Below are 23,191 nucleotides of genomic sequence, written 5' to 3'. Positions count from 1 at the left end.
TTTGCTGGGGTTCGGTGCCAGCACTATGAAACCACTCTTCCCGGTGGCCATTTTTTTCCTTTCTATTTTACTGCATACACAGGACAGAGAGAAACTGAGAGGGGCGGAGGAGATAGAGAGGGAGAGAGAACAAGAGATACCTGCAGCCCTGCTTCACCGTTCATGCGGTGTCTATCCTGCAGGTGGTTAGCGGGGGCTCGAACTTGGTCCTGCCTCATGGGAATGTGTGCACTTAATTGGGTGTGTCCCTGTCTGGCCTCCTGTATTTTATTTTCCGCTCTGTCCCACTGGTTGGTTATGGAGCCCCTAACCTGCTGATCTCACGCATTCACACCTGGGCATCCCAGCCCCTGAAAATGGCCTCCCTTTTATTCTCAGGGCCATCTCCCTGGGTTCCCCTTGCAGCTGCAGCTTTGCAGGTGGCCTTAGGCTCAGCTTCCAGCCCCAGAAGCTTCTGCTCATGACTTTTGAGCTCTAGAGAATCATGGACCAGCTTGGGGCTTCCTGTGCTATGCCCAGACCCGCCTGCACTGTGATTAAAGGGACAGGGCTGCTGACACCAGGCTTGGGTGCTTGGGCTCAGGCTTAACCACCTGGAGCCTGCAGCTGGAGTGGGCCCCTACAGGGGCGGTGATAGACTACCTTTCAGGGAAAATGACAGGGTGGGCTTTGCAGGGACAGCGGGTATTTGACTTCTGCTTCGTCTTGGGCTTCGATTTTCCTGGGCATGACCAGCTCTGAGCACCCGTCTGTCTCTTGCCCTCTGCAGCCTGGTGGATGACCGCTGTGTGGTGCAGCCGGAGGCCGGGGACCTGAACAACCCCCCTAAGAAGTTCAGAGGTGAGTGGGCCGCCCTCATTGAGTGGATGCTGGGTTCCACTGGAAAGTCTGAGTGTTCTGAGCATTTATGGGCTTGTGTCCATACTTGGGCTTATTTCCATGCTGAGCTCGAGGTCGTCTTAGAGGCACAGGGGAGTGGAATGTGGTGCCTTTGTGAGGGTCTGCATGTGTCCCTGGGATATGTGCTCACTTTGTGCCAGGCTGATGTTGGAACTGTCTCGAAACTTGGAGGAATTTTAGATTCTGGTCATGAGGAACCTGTCTCAGCTTCAGTGGGTCTTGCTTTCCACTTTGGGGGACCACAGAAATGATAATGGAGGCTCCTGGTCACTGTACTTGCTTTCTGGATGACATGGTGACAAGCTGCAGAGGGGGACAAGTGTCCTTGCAGAATGGCTCTTGGCCTCAAGCCTCTGTGTCTTCTCTGGGAAGTGACTCATTTTCTCCCTGGAGGCTCTGAACTGTGTTGGGCATCCCAGGGTGATGGGTTCGGTTTCTGTTGGCCTTTGCTGTGGCATTCATTGGGTGGTTTTGAGCCCCATTATCACAGCTGGATGACGGGGAGTGTTTGCAAATGATGCAGGTGCTCAGGCCCACCACAGGGATCTCAGGAGGCTGGCGCCTGGGCACTGGCATTGGGAAAGGCTCTCCATGTGATTTGTAGGCCCGGCTGCAACTGAGGGCACAGAGCCAGGCATTTCCCCGTGGGCCTGAGTCCCAGAGGGCTCAGACTTTGCTGTCTGTACATTGATGGCGTCACTCAAGTTCTCATTGTTGGGGGATTCAGAAAGTCTGACATTTGGGGGGAGAAGAGCTTGAGAAATGAGAATGACAAGGAGGCCAAAGTTCATGAAGAGAAAGGCCACTTGGTTGCTGAGCCTCAGCCTGAGGCAGGGCCCCCAGGAGCTGGTCTCATTGGCATGGGGACCCTTAAAAGTTAACTGTGGGGGGCAGGGTGGTAGCGCAGAGGGTTAAGCGTACATGGGGCAAAGCACAAGGACTGGTGTAAGGATCTGGGTTCGAGCTCCTGGCTCCCCACCTGCAAGGGTGGTCATTTCACAGCTATTGAAGCAGGTCTGCAGGTGTCTTTCTCTCCCTCACTCTTTCTCCTCCTCCTCTCTTGATTTCTCTCTGTCCTATCCAACAACAACAGCAATAACAATAGTAACAACAAGGGCAACAAAAATAGGAAAAATGGCCTTCAGGAGCAGTGAACCCCAGGGATAACCCTGGAAGAAGGAAAAGGAGAAGGAGGAGGAGGAGGAGGAGGAGAAGAAAAAAAGTGGACAGTGTGTGCCAGGCATAGAGTTGAGTGCACACATTACCATGTGTGAGAACCAAGATTTAAGCCGCCACTCTCCAGCTGCATGGAGATGCTTCACAAGTAGTAAAGCATGGCTGCAGGTGTCTCTCTCTCCCCTCCCTCCCCTTTCAATTTCTCTCTGTTCTATGAAATAAAAAAAAGAAAGGAAATAGAAAAAAATGGCTGCCAGGAGCAGCAGTGGATTAATTGTATAGGCACTGAGCCCCAGTGGTGGTAAAAGCAAAACATAACTGTCTGACAAGACCTGGGACAGCCAGCCTGCTCCTCCCCAGCCTCTTCCCAAGCAGAGTCCCCAGGGCACTGGAGCGAGAGGTGGATTCAGGGCGCTCTGGATGACAAACTTGCCTCAGTTCACCTTTTCCCAGGGCCAACTTCTGTGGACGGGGTTGCGTGTGTTTTCCTGGGGATTCTGCCTGTCAAGCTCAGACTTGACCTGTCCACTTTGGGATGGTCCTATGCTCTGCCAGTGTGGGAGCTGGGGTCTCTAGGACCTTTGGGGGGGAGGTCCTCACTCAACTGAGGGAGATAGCACTGGTTCTCCACCTGGGTCTGCAAGTCCGTTGGTACCTAGTGAAGCTCTGGTACCCAGCGTTTGGATGAATTATGGTGAACTCTACTCTCCAGGGCCAAACCACCATGCTGACTCCTGCAGCTTGGTCCTGCTGTGCAGAGGGCAGCCACGTGCTGATTGTGGGGACCGACCCCTGGGGGTCCCCTCCCCAGCTGCACAGCCCCGGGGCTGGGGGAGGAGATGTGCTCTTGGGGGTGTACATGACGTATCATGTCTGTTTGCTGGCATCTGGAGTTTCCAACCTGAACCCTGAATAGAATGAATTACGTCAAGCACCATCAGTGGCAAGAGAAGAGTCCAGAGTGGTGAACACTGGTGTACCTCTCAAGATGGGGTTTCACCCAGTATCCCATGCACAGGCCTCTCTATGGATCTTTTTATTGAGTGTATACATACAGCTGTGTCAGGCATGAGTATCTTAAGGGAGTACATATTTGAGTACTCTCTCTCCTAGTACGTAGACCATTCTCTTATCAGGCTTATCTCCAATTCTTACAGTCACATCAGATTCTATGTTTACTCTGCAACTCCTGACCTTACCCCAAGTTTGTAGGCCTAGCTAGTTCAGGGGCGTCAGATTAAGCTTCTTTTGCCTGCAGGGCCTTTTGACCTGTTATCTCTGTTTATCCTGATGTTGGCCAAACATCTTTGGAGGCCTGAGACAAGAATGGCAAAGCAAAGACTTTCTAATATGACTGCTTCTAATACAACGGTTTTAATTAGTGAAATGGGCCACATATCTTAAATAATAAGCATAATGAATCACTGGGTCTCTAGCAGCTGTTGGCCTGGGATCCAGTGGCTTACGTGCAATGGGTTTTGGGTCCTGTCTATAGAATGAATAGGGTTCTGGTCTGGGGTGGTGTGGTCCTATCTCTGGGTATCTGAAAAGTGAAACATTGATTGGAAACTCCTGCCCCCCATTTTTAGCTTGTGTCCTGCTAAAGTGGCCACACCTGACCTTGTGGATGGTGATGGAGTGAAAGCATATAGCTGGGGTCTGTGGATGGTAGTGGGGTGAAAGTGTATAGCAGGCTGTTTTGGGGCCTCCACCCAGGCCAGGAGTGGGGGATCAGGTCCTTTGTTTGCATTTGCTCAGGCCCCATTTTCCTCTGCTCCAGAGACCTCCCTGTATGCCAGCCTGCCTCTTCTGGGGCCTTGTGGGATTAGGTGGATGGCTTGGTGTTTAGGAAGAAGGGAACTGCACCCTGTGCATGCTTCATGCACTGGCCTTGGGCGTCGCAGCAACTCTGGAAGGGGGCCTCCAGGGTGGTGGTATTTCCCAGGATGTTGGGACTCCTCAGAGCTGTGCCTAAGGTGTAGACTACATTGGGGAACCGGGGCTCCTGCCAGTGGCTATGCCGTAGGCTGCTAGGGTCTTCCCCCATTGCTCTGGTCCTGGTTGTGTCCCTCCCTGGGCCCCAGCCTCAGTTTCCCCTTTGGTGGGCAGAGGTGAGAGGTGAATTCTGCCAGACCCTCCTGCTGAAGACATGGTGCTTCACACAGAGCTGGGCATCTGTTCGGGTGTCCACAGCCAACCGTGTAGTGAGGCCAGATGGGGCCTGTGGTCACAGAAGGTATATCAGGGCAGGGTGACTGCAGCCACCCTGCCATCTCCATGTCTCCCTGCCCTCTGCCTCAGTCCCCTCTGCTGCATCTCATCTGCATGGTTGCTAGGCAGCACTGCTTCTGCCTCTCCCTTTTGGCAGAATGTCTGTGCATGGAGCCAGTTCTAGATGCCCACAGGCCCGGCAGGGCTGAGCTGTTCTTCCTCCTGCTGTTGGTGACTCTGACCCTCTGTCCACCTGGGGCTTTGCTTGTGGTGGGAAACTGGGCGGAAAGGTGGTCTGTTCTGGACCCTTGGACACACCTTGAATTGTGTGCAAGGTTTCCTGTGTGTGTGTGTGCTGTGTGTTTTGCAGAAGAGTCTCTGGCTCTCAGAGCCAGTTCCCACTGAGGGGAGAGGCAGATAGGCTGTTTGGAAGCCCCACTGCAGACTCACTGGCTGGCCTCAGTCTCACACCAACACATCACTATCATTCCCATCGGTCCCCAGGTGACTTGGTACACAGTGGTGTGTGGAACGGGGCCAGGGAACTGTCTTCTGGCCCACTTTGTCCTCCCTGGGTCCCCACCCACATGCCCAAGCTGAGGAAGACACGCCCGAGGGCTCTGGGCTTGGCGCCCAGACACCAGGCTTCCTGCCTTGGCCTGGGTGCTAACTGTTTCCCTCTCCCGATACCTGTCCTCCATGGGAGGCAGTGCCTGCCCCTCCTCTTCTTACTTCTCCTCGTCCTCCTCCCTTTTATTTAACAGGACAGGGAGAAACTGAGGGGGGGGATGAAGAAGGAGGGAGAAAGAGTTACTTACAGCACTTTGTCACCACATGTAAAGCTTCTTCCTTCAGGTGGGAGCTGGGGGCTCAAATCCTGGGTCCTTGCTCATGGTAACTTGTGCCAACCTAGTGCCTCACTAGCCGAGCCCTTCTTTTTATTTTTAGTGCAGCACCTGGGAACCAACCAGGAGCCCCATGTGTGTAGAGTTCTGTGAGTGGCCTCCTTGACATGATTTGACATGGATTTTTTAAAATATATATTTTTTAAATATTTATTTTATTTATTTATTCCCTTTTGTTGCCCTTGTTTTATTGTTGTAGTTATTATTGTTGTTGTCGTTGTTGGATAGGACAGAGAGAAATGGAGAGAGGAGGGGAAGACAGAGAGGAGGAGAGAAAGACAGACACCTGCAGACCTGCTTCACCGCCTGTGAAGCGACTCCCCTGCAGGTGGGGAGCCGGGGTTCGAACCGGGATCCTTATGCCGGTCCTTGTGCTTTGCGCCACCTGCGCTTAACCCGCTGCGCTACAGCCCGACTCCCTTGACATGGATTTTAATTTACTCATCAGTGAGAGAGAGATGAGAGAGATAAGAGAGAGAGAGTTAGAGAGAGAACACACCAGAGCATCACTCTGGCACATGTGGCCCCTGGGAGATCAAACTCCACACCTCATGTTTCAAAGTCCAGCACTTTATCCACTGTGCCACCTTCCAGGCCCTCCCTGACCCAGCAAAAACAAAAAAGCTCTGGAGCTGGGTGATGACTTGCTCTGTCAGGTGCACACTTCATTTTGCTGGAGGCCCTGGCTTTGAGCTCCTGCTACCACATGTGGGAGTGCCATATTCACTGCTCCGAGCTGGGCACTTAGGAGGGGTCTCTGCTCTGGCCCAGAGGGTCAGTGGGCAGTCGTCTTATCTGTATCCTACCCCACAAACAGCCTGCTGTCCTGTGTGCCTCCAGCTGCACCTGGGATGGGGGTTGGGAACCCTGTGTGTCCTGGTGGAGAAGATTCCAGAGTGGGGCCAGGTGGTGACACACCTTACACATTCCAGTGTGTAAGGACCTGGGTTCAAGTTCCTGGTCCCCACCTGTAGGGGAAAGCTTCACAAGTGGTGAAGCAGGGCTGCAGGTGTCTCTGTTTCTCTCCCTTTCTATCTCCCCCCTTCCTCTCAATTTCTGGCTGTCTCTATCTAATAAATAAATAAAGATAAAAGAGAGAGAGAGAGAGAGAGAGGATTCCAGAGTGAAGGAGGTGGAGAAGCATCTGTCTGAAGGGCAGGCACATTTAACAGCCTTGGCATCAGGGGCAGCCTCTGGGGAGGGTTCAGGTCCAGCCCCTGCTTCTCACTGTGTGGCAAGGACATCACCTCTGAGGCTTGTTTTCTCCTTGGCTAGTCTGGATACGGTCAGCTGAGACCCGAGAGTGTGAGTGGAGGGGACATTCCCTGGTGCCCAGCGTGTCCTCTCAAGTCCTCGTGCTAGGTGTCTATCTGGGGTTTTAGGGTTCACTCTCAGAGGGGAGCTGGCTAGGCAGGAAGGGTAGGGCCCGTGGGCCGAGGATTCCCAGTGGCTGTGGGGACCCTGTGTTTGTCTGACAAACAGGCCATCCTGGCTCCCCACACCCAGGAGGTAGAGGTCACCTGCCCGAGACCTTCCTAAGGCCCGAGGCCTCTGTGTTGTGTGGTGTTGGATGTGTCAGTTGTGTGTGAGGTGCATATGGTGTCTGTGGGGTGTACATGTATGAGTGTGTGAGGTGGAATTTGTGTATGTGTGAGATATGGAGTATGTGTGTATATTGTGTAGATTATGTCTGAGATGTGTGTGGAGTGTGTTTGTGAGGTGCAGATGAGATGTCTGTGGGGTGTGCCTGTGAGGTGTGTGAATAAAGTGTGTGTGAGTTGTGACGTGCGTGTGCGGTATGTGTGTGTGTGAAGTTTGAGTGTGGTGTATCCATGAAGTATGTGGCATGAGAGTTGCATATAATGTCTCTGAGGAGTGTGAGATGTGTGTGGTGTGTGATGTATCTGAAGTGTCTGGCATACCTATGGTCTCTGAGGTATGTGAGGTGTGTGGTATATCTGGTCTGAGGTGTGTGGTGTATCTATGGCCTCTGAGGTGTGTGGTATATCTGTGATGGCTGAGGTGTATCTGTGGTGTGTCAATGGGTATGTGAGGTGTCTTTGAGCTATGTCTGTATCTGAGATGTATCAGTGAGGTGTCTATGAAGGCTGTGTGTGAGGTGTATGTCTGTAGTATGTGTGTCACTGGGGGGGGTTGGGTTGTGTGTGAGATGTATGTGTAGTGTCTAGTGTACGAAGTGTGTGTTATCTGTGGTGTCTATGAGGGATGTGTGTGAGTTGTATGTCGTGTGCCTTTGAGGTGTGTTCGATGTGTATCTAATGTGTGAGGTGTATTGGTGGAATGTGTGTTAGGTGTATGTGTGTGTGGTATTTGAGGTACATCTGTGAGATGTCTATGAGGTATGTGTGAGGTATGCCTGTGGTGTGTGAAGTGTGTCAGTGGGGTGTGGTGTCTGAGGTGTATCTGTGAGGTGTGTGGTATGTCAGTGGGGTGTATATGTGATGTGTATGGGCCATGTGTATGTAGTGTGAAGTGTGTGTGGTATCTGAGGTGTATCTGTGAGGTGTCTATGTGGTGTATGTGAGGTATGTCTGTGGTGTGTTAGTGGGTTGTGTATCTGTGGCATGTATGTGTGAAGTGTGAAAGTATTATCTGTGAGGTGGGGGGGGGTATGTGCTGTATGGTGTGGGTTGTGTGGTGGGTGTGTACTGCCTGGGGCCTGAGGAGCTGTGTGGCTCTGCCTGTGCCCTTCTGCTCGCTCGCCCTTCCTGTGGGACTGTGCTGGGTGTGGCAGGTGGCTGCAGATGGTGATGGTGGTGGCGGCGATGGGGGGGACATTGGGCTTCCCCTTCCGGGTCGACAGTCACAGAGAGCAGGACAGCAGTCACTCCTCTTGGGAAGATGTGCAGGGTGCTTTCTCATCTGGTATTTTTCCGGGTACATTTGAGTTCCAGTTTGGGTGCTTCTGAAATGTCTGGATGTTGTGTGCTGCTAAAATTACCCACGTCTAAAAATGTTCCCTCAGCGGCACTTCTGCAGAGGCTGGCTGGGTCCTGGGCGGGTGGATTTCTGTGCTAGGAGTCCCTTGGCCCCTGCCCTGTCTGAACAGGCATCCAGGTGTGCTGGCAGCAAGCACCTGTCACATGGCCTGCTGCCCAGGGGGCCTGGAGTTGGGGAGCCCGGCTTCTCTCTGTGGGCAGAATCCTGGGGTTTAGTTGCCATAGTTTCAGCGAAAAATGTGACCTTCGCTACAATAACAGAGAGTTAGAAAGAACCAGCTAATCGGCTTGCTAAAATTAGCTTTCTCTCATACATAAGCTGGGATGGGGGGAGACTTTAATTAAATATCACACAGGGATCTGAACCCCAAGGTAACACAGTCCCTGAGTGGGCAGGGGGTCCGGATGCCCATGTCTTCTTCCTGGGCTCTGGCACCCTGGGAGAGCCTAGTGTCAGCATTCACCAGGGCTCAGACCGTCAGGAAAGCATGGAAAAAGCTTGCCAGAGAGTCTGAGAGCAGCTATGCCTCCCCTCCACCCCAACCCCCAGGATGAGCAGGCCTCTGTGAGGTCCTAGTGGGGGCTGGCTTCTGCCAAGAACCCTTGGTGGTCATCTGGGCAGCACAGTGGCATCTGGTGGGGGCTGGACTTTCATTACTTTTTAAAAATAAAATCCCCATATTTTTACTTTGAAAACATATTAATGAGTGAGAGATAGAGATAGAGAGAGATAGATAGAGAGCAAATATACAGGAGTACCATTCTGGCAAGTGTAATGTTGGGGCTTGAACTTGGGACCTCCTGCCTGCAAGTCTTGGCCTCTTACACACCCCATCCTGGGCCAGAGTGAGAAGCCACTGCCCGTGGACATTTGGGTGGCTGTGAACATCTCTCCTTGAATAGCTCTGGACTCTTGTTCCTTCTTACTTATTTACTTTTCCGTTTTAATTTTTGTAATATTTTTGTTTTATTTTTTTTAAGTATTACATATTATATAAAATAAACCAGGGATCTGGTTTCTTTCATTTTTTTGTAAAAATTTTATTTATTTTGGACAGAAACAGAAGTTGAGAAGAAAGGGAGATAATTGGGAGGGAGACATCTGCAGCACTGCTTCACACCTAGTGAAGCTTCCCCCCTGCAGGTGGGGACTAAGGGCTTGAACCTGGCCTCTTGCACACTAATGTGTGTGCTCAACTGGGTGTGCCACCATCTCCGTGACAGAGACTAAAAGAAGGAGGGAAGTGAGATGGCAAGAGAGAGGGAGAGAAAGAAAGACACTTATAACCCGCTGTACTTCTTGTAAAGCTTCCTTCCTGCAGGTGGGGACTGGGGACTTGAACCCGGGTCCTTGCACATGGTAACTTGTACTGTCTATCAGTTGTGTCACATCCTAGCCCCGAACATTTTTACTTTAATTTTATTACTATTATTTATTGTTGTAGTTATTATTGTTGTTATTGATGTCATTGTTGTTGGATAGGACAGAGAGAAATGGAGAGAGGAGGGAAGACAGAGGGGGGAGAGAAAGATAGACACCTTCAGATGTGCTTCACCGCCTGTGAAATGACTCCCCTGCAGGTGGGGAGCTGGGGGCTTGAACCGGGATCTTTACACCAGTCCTTGTGCTTTGCGCCACCTGCACTTAATTAGCTGCTGTACCTCCCAACCCCCCCTTTTAAAATTTTACATTTATATATATATTTAGATAAAGGCAGAGGGAGAAAGGGAGACAGACAGACAGATAGACAGATGGACCTTGCAGCACTGAGCTTCCGTCAGTGGAGTGAGGGCCAGACATGGCCAAGCAGTAGCACTATCCAGGTGAGCTATTTTACCCGCCATTTTTCATTATTTAAACATTTTTCTTTTGTTTTGGACAGAGGGTAAGAGAGGGAGAGAGAGAGAGGCAGAGAAAAGGAGAGAACTCAGTAGCACTGCCCAGTGCTTGTGAAAATTACGCCCTGCAGGTAGGGCTGGGGAGGGGCTCAAACCGTCTTCTCACTTGGTAGCACAGGCACTTCTACCAGGTGTGCCCCAGCTCCCCTTTGAAAGGAATTGACATCCCTGGGCCCCTGGGTGCTGCTTTGTCACAGAACTCTGATCGGTCTCTAAACAATCAAATGTGCTCCCTCCTCTTGCTACCATGAAGAGCCTCTGTAACATGCTGCTCGGGGCTTGCTGGGACTTTCTCGTACACAGCCATCCCCAGGGAGTGCACGCAGGGCCTCCCACATGGCTAGTCCCACTAAGTGGCCTCCCTGGCCCAGTTCCCTTCCCTTCCCTTCCCTTCCCTTCCCTTCCCTTCCCTTCCCTTCCCTTCCCTTCCCTTCCCTTCCCTTCCCTTCCCTTCCCTTCCCTTCCCTTCCCTTCTCTTTTCTTTTTCTCTTCTCCTCCCTCCCTCCCCCCCTCCTCCCTCCCTCTCTCTCTCTCTCTCTCTCTCTCTCTCTCTCTTTCTTTCTTTCTTTCTTTCTGAGATGGAGAGACAGCACTATTCCACTCTCCATAGAGCTTCCCCTCTGCTTCCTGTGGTATTACCATGTGGTGCTGGGGCTTGAACCCAGGACCTTACTCATTTGTACGGTGTATCTTCTTCTCTTTCTCCTTCTTCTCCTTCTTCTCCTTCTTCTCCTTCTTCTCTTTCTCCCTCTCCCTCTCCCTCTCCTCCTCCTCCTCCTTCTTTTTCCTGATATTTTATTATCTAATTATTTTTAATGAGAGAGAAGGAGATAAGAAATGAGAACACTGCTCGGCTCTGTCTTGCAGTGGTGCTGGGGATTGAACCTGGGGCCTCAGAGCCTCAGACATGAGAGTCTTTTCGCAGAACCATTCTGCTGTCTCTCCAGCCTCGATGTGTCCTCTTTTCACACCCCCAGGTTTAGTGCACCACTTTTTGGTCTTGGTGCATTTCCTCTCTCCATTTCACTTTCACGAGTTCATCATCATCTTTTTTTTTTTTGAAACCTCCCAAGCATCCTTTAATAGGGTCTGAAGTGTGGGGATATTTACAGAACCTGAACTTTTTCCATTGGACATTTTCCGCCCATTTCTGCGGTGGCATCTGAGGGATCGCAGTGGAAACTATGTCCTTGGCAGGACTCTGGGAACCAGTGTCAGAGGTCGCCCAGCGGGTGGGTGGGTGCAGGCATCCCCAGGCTCTTTGCAAGGTTTCCCCACCTGGGTGGCAGGCTGAGTGACTCCTGGTGGGTGGGTAGGTGGGGTTCTGAGGGTCAGTGGCTGAAGGGAGCTTGTCTGATACCCTGTTTGTGGGGGACTTTGCCCTGCTGGTCTCTCTGACGTCAGTGTTTCCTTCTCTTCCCTCAGGGGTCACAGTGCCCAGATAGATTTTGGAGGCATCTCCATAGTAGCATCCAGCATTGGGAGGAGCTGTCTGGGGGTGGGTGAGGGAGGGACTTGGGGGAGAGTGCTGAGCTCCTGGACTGGGAAGAGCTCTGAGTGGCAGCTTGTCACACACCTGAGACCTCACAGTCTGAGTAGCCCTCTCACACCAGGGCTTTGCCATCTGGGCTGCAGGTGGAAGGGGCGAGCCAGTCGGGTCTCTGGGTTCTTTCTGTGTGACACCCCCTTGGAGTTTGATTGACACCTGCTGCAGGGCAGGCCCTGGCTGCCCTGACCCACCCCCAGCCCTGTCCTGTTTCTCACATCTCCGATTTGCTCTGTGGCCTTTCCTGTCTGCCTTTGGTTCAGCTGCTCATCATTCATTTACTTCTTGTTGTTCTCATTTTCGTTTCATTCATTTATTCATTTATCTCCCCCCCCCCCATTTTATCGGGGAGGGTTTAGTGGTTTACTGACACATGGGGACCTCAAAGCCCCAAGGTCCCCCCCCAGCCCTCTGCTTTGGTGTAGCGCAGCCCGCCCGGTCTCAAGGCTTGCTCCGTGTTTGCTCTTTTTTGTCTCCTTTGTTGCTGTTTCCTCATTGCCGCCAGGGTCATCCCTGGAGCTTGGCGCTGACACTGCAAATCCACTGCTCTTGGTGGCCATTCCCCCTCCTTTTTCCCCCTTTCATTTTATTGGATAGGACAGAGAGAAATGGAGAGAGGAGGGGGAGATGAGAGGGAGAAAGATAGACGCCTGCAGACCTGCTTCACCGCTCATGAAGCATCCCCACTGCAGGTGGGGGGGAGGGGCTTGAACCTGAGGTCTTGTGCATGGTGACATATGCTCAACTTGGTGGGCTACCACCTAGCACCCCCTATTTTCTTGGTTTAACCAGAACACTCTTTCCTTTTTTTTTTTTTTTTTTTTTGCCTCCAGAGTTATCACTGGGGCTTGGTGCCAAACCCGTTGCTCCTGGTGGCCATCCCTTTTTTCCATTGTTGTTGTTGGATAGGACAGAGAGAAACTGAGAGAGGAGGGGAAGACAGAAGGGGAGAGAAAGACAGACACCTGCAGACTCGCTTCACCATATGTGAAGCAACCTGCCTGCAGGTGGGGAGTAGGGGGCTCAAACTGGGACCCTTGCACTTTGCATTATGTGCACTCAACCTGGTGCACCACCGCCCAGCCCTCCAGCATACTTCTTTGTTGTTAATGATCTAATAATGATCAATAAAATTGTGGGATCAGAAAGGAACAATTCTGTACTGTTCCTACTACCAAAGTTCTATATCCCATCTCCTCCATTGGAGGCTTCCCTATTCTTTATCCCTCTGGGCCTATGGACCAAAGATCCTTATGGGTGCAGAAGGTGGGAGACTTGGCTTCTGTGGTTGCTTCTCTGCTGAACATGGACATTGGCACGTAGATCCATACCCCCAGCCTGTTTCTATCTTCCCCTAGTGGGGCAGGGCTCTGGGGAGGTGGGGATATAGGACACATTGGAGAGGTCGCTTGCCCAGGGAAATCAGGTTGGCATTATGGTAACATCTGCAATTTGGTGACTGAAAAGCATTAAGATATAAAGCAGAACAAATTGTTTAATAATCAGGAACTTAAAGGTAAGAATAGAGCAGATGAGATTTGGGGTCTTCATGTTGGAAGAAGCTAGGAAGTCTGTTTTAGGTCTATTCCAAGGGGCCCACGACTTTACTCATTTTTGCCTGAGCCTGGCAGCTAACATGCAGATGGACTAAAAGTCTTGTCTGGGAAGATGGTGTCAGAGTTGGGGAGAGGGCTAGAAGGCTGGATCAGGGCAGAGAGTAGCTCCCAAATATGGGAAAAGCATATAAATACCATTAGGTGTTAACCCCATTGATATGACTTAGGGCCCATGTCTATTCTTATATTTAACACAGGAGCCTGTGTAACCTCTGCATCCCTGTAGGTCTGAGCTCACATGTTATGGTCATAGCAAGGAACATTCTAGGCTGCACTCCTTTCAGGACCAGTCTTCCTCGAGTAGCAGAATATGTTGGCCCAGCTTCCCTTTGGAGAGTGGGGCAGTTTCTACCATTGTTGTTCTACATTGAGGGCAAGGTAACCAGACCGTTTCTAAGCTCTGACTTATGTTGGTGCTGGGGATTGAGCATGGGACCTTTGATTCCTCAGGCATGAAAGACATCTTACATAACCACTACACTATCTTTTCCCTATTCTTCTCTCTTGTGTACATCTATGTTCATAGAAGCACAATCTGTAATAGCCAAAACCTGGAAGCAACCCAGGTGTCCACCAACAGATGAGTGGCTGAGAAAGTTGTGGTCTATAAACACAATAGAATACTACTCAGCTATTAAAAATAGTGAATTTAAGAGAAAGATTGATGAATTCACCTTCTTGGATGGAGCTTGAAGGAATCATGTGAAATAAGATAAGCTAGAGAAGGGAGGATGATCTCACTCATGGCCAGAGTGGAGAAGTAAGAAAACAAGGGAAACACATAGCAGGACCTGGACTGGGTTTGGTGTGTTGCACCAATGGAAAGGACTCTGGGTGTGGGGGGAGCTTTCAGGTCCTGGTGCGCGATGGTGGAGGAGGACCTAGGCCGGAGGTGAGAGTGTTTTGCAAAAAACTGAGTAATTTTACATATGTACTAACAACTGTATTTACTATGAACCATTAACCCCCTAATGAAGATAAAATCAAAATAGAAATAAAATTTTTCTTATTGTTTTTTATTGTTGTTATTGCTGGAGCTTCACTGAATTTTTCAGTGAGAAAGAGAGACAGATAGACAGAAACACCACGTCACCAAAACTTTCCCCCAGCGCAGTGGGGGCTGGACTGGAACCTGGTGTGTGAATCAGGTTCCCTCCCAGGTGAGCTATTTTTCCCACTCTCTCCCTTTTTCCCTCTTAAGCTGAAGAATCAACTCCACATTTTCAGCCCATCTCACACTGTAATCATCTCAAACTGTAAATCCTATTTATACGTGGCTTTGGTTGCACCCACACTTTTTGACACGTAGTAGTTTCTGTTCCCACTGTGGAGTGATTTATATTTTCACTGTGTGGGAGATTTTCAGTCCTCTCCGAGAAGTGCTTACAATTCAGTCCATGGGTCAGATAGAGAAAAAAAAAAAAAGGCTTTGTGCCATTTGGCCCTTTCAAACTCCGAGAAACTTGGAACGGGAGTTAGCTCGCTGGATAGAACCTGCAGTTCACCACATGCCAGGCCTTGGGTTCAAGTTCTGATAGGCCCAGGGGTATCAGACCTAGGTGAAGTCTTGGGTTCACTTCCTGGATACCCACCCCCCCCAAAGAAATAAAAGTAAAGTCAAATAAAACCCAGAAGGTTAATTTACAGTCTGTAGTGCTAGCAGGTTTTTACACCTGCTCTGCTGTGTTTGAGGGAATATGTATTCCCAGCCTAGAGAAGAGAAATCTTTTCTCTCTCTCTCTCTCTCTCTCTCTCTCTCTCCCTCCCTCCCCCCACCCCGAGTATTTGGTCTACTTGCTTTTTATCATCTGTTGAGACACCGATTTGTAACACTACACACTGTTAGTTTTAGAGGGTTCTGAGTCTTGTGGTGGTGGTTACACAATATAGGTACGTATGGAGACTTGGAGAACTTTATATCTAAGAAAAAAGGGAATTCTTTTGTATGGAAATATTTAATGTTTAATACTGCCCACCATGACAGAATAGCACCTTTGCCTCTAGGTTTTGAAAAAAAGTCTTTTCTGTTTTTCTGTACTGAAGTCACGTTAGTGAACATTTAGACTTGTGGGATTTTAATAACTTCCTGGTGAGCAAACATTTATATGATATAGGGCATATTTTGGTTCCTTTTATGTTTGAAGGCTGTTTTATCTGAATAATGTACCTATACCAGAATTGTTTCGGTTAGTGTTTATATTTTTAAAATGATATGTCATTATGGTTTAGAGATATTCCACATACACTACCTAAATCAAGGTTTCAGTTAACTATTCTGACTACCTTTGTCTGTTAAGAATGTTTAGTCTATGCATATCTTATAATTACTTATGGGCTTGGTTTTACAAGCTTAGAATTTTTTTTTTTAAACTCAAGTGTGTGTGTGTTCATTCCTTTCTTGCCTTTAAAAATTCAGTGAAGGCTTTTGTTTGATTTCTTTCTTCATTTTTCCCCTCTCTACTGGAATATATATAATGTATTATATATACATATAATATAGTTTTTTATGATTTAAAAAGTATTTATTAGATATAGACAAAGAGAAATTGAGAAGAGGGGAGGTAGAGAGGGAAAGAGACAGAGACACCTGCAGCCACTTCACCATTCATGAAACTTTCCCCCTGCAGGTGGGACCAAGGGCTCGAACCTGGGTCCTTGTGCACTGTAATGTGTGCGCTTAACTAGGTGTGCCACCACCTGCCCCCCATTATACTTTATATATTCAGCATAGCAGCTACCCCAAATATTTTCATATACATTTCTAATTAAAGCTGAAGTTAGTAACTCTTAATTCTCTCCTGTCATAAGAACATACAAATTCCTGTCACCTCTCTCAGTGCATACTCTTCTTGCCAGTGTTGGGGATTTTAAATATTTTTTTACTTAAGCTTACACGTCTATATGATTTTTCTTTATATCATCACTTAGAAATATTCATAATCTTGGGGGCCAGGTGGTAGCGCAGCAGGTTAAGCCACATGGCGCAGAGCCGTCGGAAGGATCTCGGTTCAAGCCTCCGGCTCCCCATCTGCAGGGGAGTCGCTTCACAGGCAGTGAAGCAAGTCTGCAGGTGTCTTGTCTTTCTCTCCCCATCTTCCCCTCCTCTCTCCATTTCTATCCTATCCAACAACAATGACATCAATGACAACAATAATAAACACAACAATGATAAAAACAACAAGGGCAATAAAAAGGGAAAATATAGCCTCCAGGAGCAGTGGATTCGTGGTGCAGGCACTGAGCCCCAACAATAACCCTGGAGGAAAAAAAATATCCATACTCCAGGTTTCAGCAAGATAACTCAGCTATGTGGTGCACCTACCTTGTTAGGAGCATGAGTCAGCTTTAAGAGCTCTCTCCACCTCACTGGTGAAGCTTCAGTGCTGTAGTCTCCCTCTCCCCTCCCTCTCCCTCTCCTCTTCTCCCCTCTCTCTTCTCTGTTTCTCTTTCTCTGTCTGAAAAAAGTCTACCTATAGAGGTAAAGACCCAATGATAAAAAACAAAACTCATAATTCATGACACACTTCAAGAGCATCCTTTGGAATTCTGCGAGTCTGTAGTTCTTTGCTTTGTTTGAACTTTGCCCTGAGCATCTCCAGTGGTGATTTTGTCTGGTGGAGAGAGCTGGGCTGAGGGGCGCTTCCTCTGGGCATTGCTGGAGCTTTGCTGCTAGGCAGGTGACAGAGTTGCGTTTCTTCTGGTTCACGTGAGGGGGTCAGTGTTTGACGAGTCTCCTCATACAGAACCCTGGACGTGGCTTGTCTTCCTTGTAGCTCACAGGAGCCTTAATTTCTTGGACTTGTGTTTACTTGCTGACAACCCTGTAGAGTTCTGGGCTCTAAGCAGTTCAGGAGTCTTTGTGGGCCTTTGGGCAGAGCTCCTGTCAGCCTTTTCCCTCACTTCGCCCACTGGATTGCCCTCCGGGTTATTCCTCCTGTGAGTCTCAGTTTGCCCTTGACAGGAATGAGGTCTTCTCTGCTCTGCTGTCTCTTCTTTGAGAGTGTAAATAATACTTTTAAAATAGTAATATTTTATTTGTTTGTTTTGGATAGAGACAGAGAATTGGGAAGGAAGGGCAGAGAGAGGGAGAGAGGAGGAGAGACCTACAGCACTTTATTGCTTGAGAAACTTCCCCCCTGCAGGTGGGGGTGCTTGTACCCACGTCCTTGTGCACGGTAACATGTGTGTTCAGTTAGGTCATCACCACCTCGCCCCAGAAACCATATTTTTCTTATCTGGGAGTTTTGTCCTTTTATTTCTGTCTCATAAAAATGTTTGGTTGCTGTCACTGCTCCCCATATTTTCAATCTTTCTTGGTACTTCCTGCAACCTAAAATCTGCGTTTTCTGAAATATTCCGCCTCTGAAAATGCCTGTTGATAAGATCATCACAGATCCTAATCTATTGTTTTGGAGCAACTGATTCTAGAACATGCTTTTTATTCCTTCTGTGTTTTGTGAGGCTGAGTATCGGCTTGCACTTCTTGGAATTTCACCTGTGGGAATTCTTTTTGCGATGTAGGTTAAAGTTCTTCTCCTCCTGAGAAAATGGTTTCCTTTTGCCGGTTGCCTGAGATCTGATTTTTAATTCAACACAGAACTACTTTCAGCCAAATCATCTTTTCCAGAGTTTTGATTTTTGGGCTTGTTTTCTGGTTTTACATTTTTCAGATAGAACCAGGTCCTTGTGCATGTGTCAATGCCTACATGGTTCCTCTGGCCCAACTTTAAAATTGAGGGAGAGAGAGAGGGAGGGAGAGAGAGAGAGAGAGAGAGAGAGAGAGAGAGAGAGAGAGGTGACAGCAGCAATGCTTCACCACCCACAGCTCCCACAGTGCACACTTATGCTGTCAGGAATTGAACCCAGGGCCTCAAGGCTTGTGCCCCCACCTGCTGAGGTAGTTATTTTCCACTCGGTTTTAAGTAGTGCTCACTTACTAGGAATACGCCCAGTTTTCTCCCTGATACCAACAGAAAACTGAAATTACTTAACCTTTGGATTTTTCCAGGGCTGGCTTGCTTGCTTGCTTGCTTGCTTGCTTGCTTTCTGGTGCTGGTGGTGGTGGTGGGGGAGTAGTTAGGGTTGAGGGGGTCAGTCTTTGGGCATGCAGGCTTGAGGCCAGAGCTCCTGGGAGGTTTGTGATTTGATTAGACCCAGAGTGGAGCTCCTGACCCCAGTACAGAGGCCAGGGTGCAAGCTGTGGGCCCCCAGGGTGTCTGGACCAGCAGGAAGTGACAACTGGCTTCAGCCTATACCCTGCTGCCCCCTCCCCATCTGGCCATCCCTCCCACTGGGTTCCTTGCTGGCTAACACCTGCCATTGATGCTTTTTTTAAAAAAAAATTTGGGTGAATTTTTTAAATGGTTTTATTTATTTATTTATTAATGAGAAAGATAGGAGGAGAGAGAGAAAGAACCAGACATCACTCTGGTACATGTGCTGCCAGGGACTGAACTCGGGACCTCATACTTGAGAGTCCAATGCTTTATCCACTGTACCACCTCTGGGACCACTCATTGATGCTTTTTATGGTCTATGGCCGTACCACCCTGAACATGCCTGATCTTGTCTGATGCTTTTTAAATGTGCTTGTGGGCCAGGTGTGCAGCTGGTTGAGTGCATACACGTTGAGATGCCGAAGGACCTGGGACCAAGCCCCCCCTGTCCACCTGCAGGGGGGAAGATTTCTGAGTGGTGAAAGCAGGTGCCTCCGTCTCCTCATCTCCCTCTTGATTTCTCTCTGTTTCTATCCAATAAATAAATAGTAAAAGTATTAAAAAATAAATAAAATGTGCTTTTGTGACCAGGGAGGTGGCAGAAAACCAGAGTGTAGGACATGTGTGCTCAAGCCTCTGGGTGTGACCCTGCCACTGCGTCTGTGTGAATGATGCTCCAGTTCTCCCCCTCTCTCTAATTATTTAAATTATCTTTATTTATTTGTTGAGTAGAGACAGCCAGAAATCAAGAGGGAAGGGGAGTTAGAGAGAGAGAGACAGACAGAGAGACACCTGCTTCACTACTTGCAAAACTTACCCCTGTAGGTGGAATGAGTGTCTTCCTGGCCTTTGGATATGTGCCGGGGAGTGGTGTATAGATATATAATTGATCAAGATGCATTCCCAGTTTTATTTGTTTGTTTATGGACCCGAGGTCTTACTCATGTGTGATCTCACAGCTCTTGTCTAATTTTATTTTTTATTTATTTTATTTTATTATTATTGGTTTTTGCCTCCAGGATTATCATTGGGGCTAGGTGCTTGCGCTACGAGTCCACTGCTTGTGGTGGCCATTTTTTCCCCTTTTGTTGCCCTTGTTGTTTATTGTTGTCAGTATTGTTGTTGTTATTGCTGTCATTGTTGAGTAGGACAGAGAGAAATTGAGAGAGAGGAAGACAGGGAGGGGGAGAGAAAGATAGACACCTGCAGACCTGCTTCACTGCTTGTGAGGTGACCCCCCCTGCAGGTGGGGAGCTGGGGGTTGGAACCGGGATCCTTATGCTAGTCCTTGTGCTTCATGCCATGTGCGCCTGAGCCCCTGATTTTATTTTTCTATCAGAGCAGCAGAGAGAGATGGGGGCCCTGCCTTTCACACCCCCCCATCCAGCCTCGGGCATCTCTGCCTGTGATTCGCAGACTTTGTATATCGTCTCTCAGAGGCTGCTGATCTGCCGGGGGCCCTGGTCTCAGGTGGAAGGAGTCAGAAAGCTAGAAGGTCCTGATGTGAGTGAGCTTCCATGACAGAGATGAGCTGGACTCGGTGGAATTTCCCTCCAGCTGCTTGCTCTCAGCTGACACAGGACTTGAAGGAGGGGTGCCCTGGGGAGATGTGACCTCTGAATTACTGCCGGCTCCAGAGAGCCAAGCCCAGCTGGGTGGGCTTCTGATGTCTAACTTTTGCCTGCTGGTGAAATACATCAGAGTCTATGGATACAATTTGTGAGTGCAGAAACCAGACTCTGTCTCTGGGTTCACACAGGGACCCTTTGGGACTTGGGGTGACCTAACTGGGGACAGAGGATGAAAGCAGGAAAGCGTGTCTGCTGCTGCCTAGCTTGCTCTGGGATGCTTCTCTCTCCCCCCCATCCCCATTTCCCCTCCCCCCTCCCCTCCCCTCCCCCTCCCCCTCCCCCTTTCTCTCCCTCTCTCCTCCAGGGTCATCACTGGGGCTCAGTGCCAGCACTGCAAATCCACTGCTCCTGGCGGCTTTTTTTTTTTTTTTCCCCATTTTACTGGCTAGTACAGAGAGAAATTGAGTGGATGGGTAGATAGATAGATAGATAGGGAGGGAGAGAGAGAGAGAAAGATAGAGAGAGAGAGAGGGAGGGAGGGAGAGAGAGAGAGAAAGATAGACACCAGCTCACCTGCCTCACCACTCATGAAGCATCCCTTCTGCGGGTGGGGAGCCAGGGGCGTGCCACCGCCTGGCCCCCTGGGATGTTTCTCAACTTGGGGTTTTGGGCCTGTGACAACCTCTCTTTCATTCTTGGTGACATTTTCAGAGGGAGGGAGAGAGAGAGACATGATAGCAGAGGAGCACCCAAGTGCTGTGATTCTCCATGGGGTGGACCGGGGGCTTGATCCCCGGGCTGTGCCCACTGGCCCTTTTGAGCTGTCTCTCGCTCACAGCGTCGGCTTGTGTGACTTGTGTCGAGTGTGTGGTAGGAGAGCAGGTGCAGTGGGCCCGCCGGTGAAGGTTCTGAAATGGAAACAGGTAGATGCGATTTGGCCGTGAAGGTCAGAGCCCAGGACTTCTCACGTGGCCAGTTTTTCTTGAGGGAATGATTTAGACTAATCGGATTGAATAGCTCCTGGGTCACTGACATTTATTCAGCTTTGCTTTTGATGCTTGTTTTCTTTCTTTCTTTCTTTCTTTCTTTTTCTTTCTTTTTTTTTTTTTTTTTGCCACCAGGAATATCACTGGGGCTTGGTGCGTGCATGAGGAATCCACTGCTTTCAGCAGCCAATTTATCCCCCCACCCCTCCCCTCCCTTTTATTTTACTTTATCTCATAGGACAGAGAGAAATTGATAGGGGAGAAATTGATTCACACCCCTCCCCTCCCTATAGAGAGGGAGGGAGAAAGACACCTGCAGACCTGCAACACTGTTTGTGAAATGTCTCCCTGCTACAGGAGCGGGGCAGGTGCTCGAACCTGGTTCCTCGTGCATGGTAATGTGTGCACTCAACCTGGTGCACCACTGCTTGGCCCTCACTTGTTGACGTTCTGAACGTGCCAAAAGGCTGGCCTCTCGATACCTCTTAGTGCAGTATCTTGGTATTCTGAATAAAACTCCCAGTTCCCTTTTTATAAGAAGGATCGTTCAGTGAGATGTTGAGTTGCAGCAAGTAGCTTTGCCTTTTGGTCTGTGATGGCTCCTAACGTTATTAAAGGCTTGTTTTGCAACCATACGTTTTTTTTTTCTTTTACTGATAATGTGAAAAAAAATTCTGAGTGGGAGAAGGAGTTGGACTAATTGTTTAAGCTGAAATCACTTAGGAAGGATATCTGACATGTTTACATCACACGGAGCAGATTGTTTATAGCAGGGATCACTTCACCATGCATCACCAATATCTTGGGGCTCATGTCTGCCAACTCTGCGGGTTGACACTTTCCAGAATCTTCTCATTGTCTCAGCTAATGGTTCTCCTTGGATAAAGTTCAGGACTCTGTGTCTGGCTGGAAACAGCTCACCTTTGAAGACAGGACTTATTTATTCATTAAGAAAAAAAAACCAGGGAGTTGGGCGGTGGCACAGCGGGTTAAGCGTAGGTGGCGTAAAACGCAAGGACCTGTGTAAGGACCCCTGTTTGAGCCCCCGGCTCCCCACCTGCAGGGCAGTCGCTTCATAGGTGGTGAAGCAGGTCTGCAGGTATCTGTCTTTCTCTCCCCCTTTCGGTCTTCCCCTCCTCTCTCCATTTCTCTCTGTCCTATCCAACAACAACAACAACAACAATTAAACAACAAGGGCAACAAAAGGGAATAAATAAATAAATATTTTTTTAAAATACCAGGCTGGGAGATAGCCCACCTGGTATAGCACACATCTCACTGTGCTTGAGGCTCTGGGTTTGAGCCCTGGTTCCCCACTGTGGGAGTGCTGTGGGTGGTGGAGCAGTGCTGTGGTGTCTTTCTTTCCTTCTCTCCCCCCATTTTTTTTTATTGTTGTTGTAGCTATTGTTGTTGATGTCATCACTGTTGGATAGGACAGAGAGAAATGGAGAGAGGAGGGGAAGACAGAGAGGAGGAGAGAAAGATAGACACCTGCAGGCCTGCTTCACCACCTGTGAAGTAAACCCCCTGCAGGTGGGGAGCCGGGGCTTGAACTGGGATCCTTACTCTGGTCCTTGCACTTTGTGCCACATGCACTTAACCCGCTGTGCTACTGCCTGACTTCCCCCTCCCATTTTTTTTTAAATAATTTTTTTCCTAAGCCCCAGGGTTATTGTTGTGTCTGGGCTTCTGCACCATGAATCCACTGCTCCTGGCAACCATTTTTCCCTATTGTTGTTCTTATTTTTGTTGAATAGGACAGAGAAATACTGAGAGAGGAGGGGGAAACATGGAGAGAAAGATAGACACCTGTAGATCTGCTTCACCACTTGTGAAGTGACCCCTCTTGCAGGTGGGGAGTGAGGACTCGAACTGGGATCCTTGCACCAGTCCTTGTGCTTCTTACTGTGTGTACTTAACCCAGTGCGCTACTGCCTGGCCCCCTTTTCTAATAAATCAAAATTTATTCATTTTGGATAGAGACAGAAACTGAGAGAGGAGAGAGAGAGAGACACCTGCAGCTCTGATTCACCACTCATGAAGCCCCCCCCCCCCACAGGTGGGGAGCAGGAACTTGAACCTGGGTCCTGTGTGTTCAACCCAGTGTGCCACCATCTGGTTCCCATAGGGTTAGTTTTACATGCCCCCAAGAGAAGTGCCAGTACAGCACACCTGCCACCAGAGCGCCACCTGCCTGCACCACAG

The 23,191-nt window shown here is 49.2% G+C and overlaps 1 protein-coding gene across 1 annotated transcript in view; it reads left to right on the top strand.

Annotated features, from left to right (window-relative positions):
- Positions 1-23,191, top strand: part of ITPR1 (inositol 1,4,5-trisphosphate receptor type 1) — a 405,769-nt gene that overhangs the window by 27,117 nt on the left and 355,461 nt on the right. Inside the window, exon 4 of the mRNA XM_060180789.1 lies at positions 770-840. Within this exon, the coding sequence (XP_060036772.1) occupies positions 770-840 (71 nt within the window). The remainder of the gene's footprint in view (positions 1-769; positions 841-23,191) is intronic.

The sequence above is a fragment of the Erinaceus europaeus genome, chromosome 21 (assembly GCF_950295315.1).
Source record: "Erinaceus europaeus chromosome 21, mEriEur2.1, whole genome shotgun sequence".
NCBI classification, from domain to species: Eukaryota; Metazoa; Chordata; class Mammalia; order Eulipotyphla; family Erinaceidae; genus Erinaceus; species Erinaceus europaeus.
This window is presented reverse-complemented; position numbering and strand designations above follow the sequence as displayed.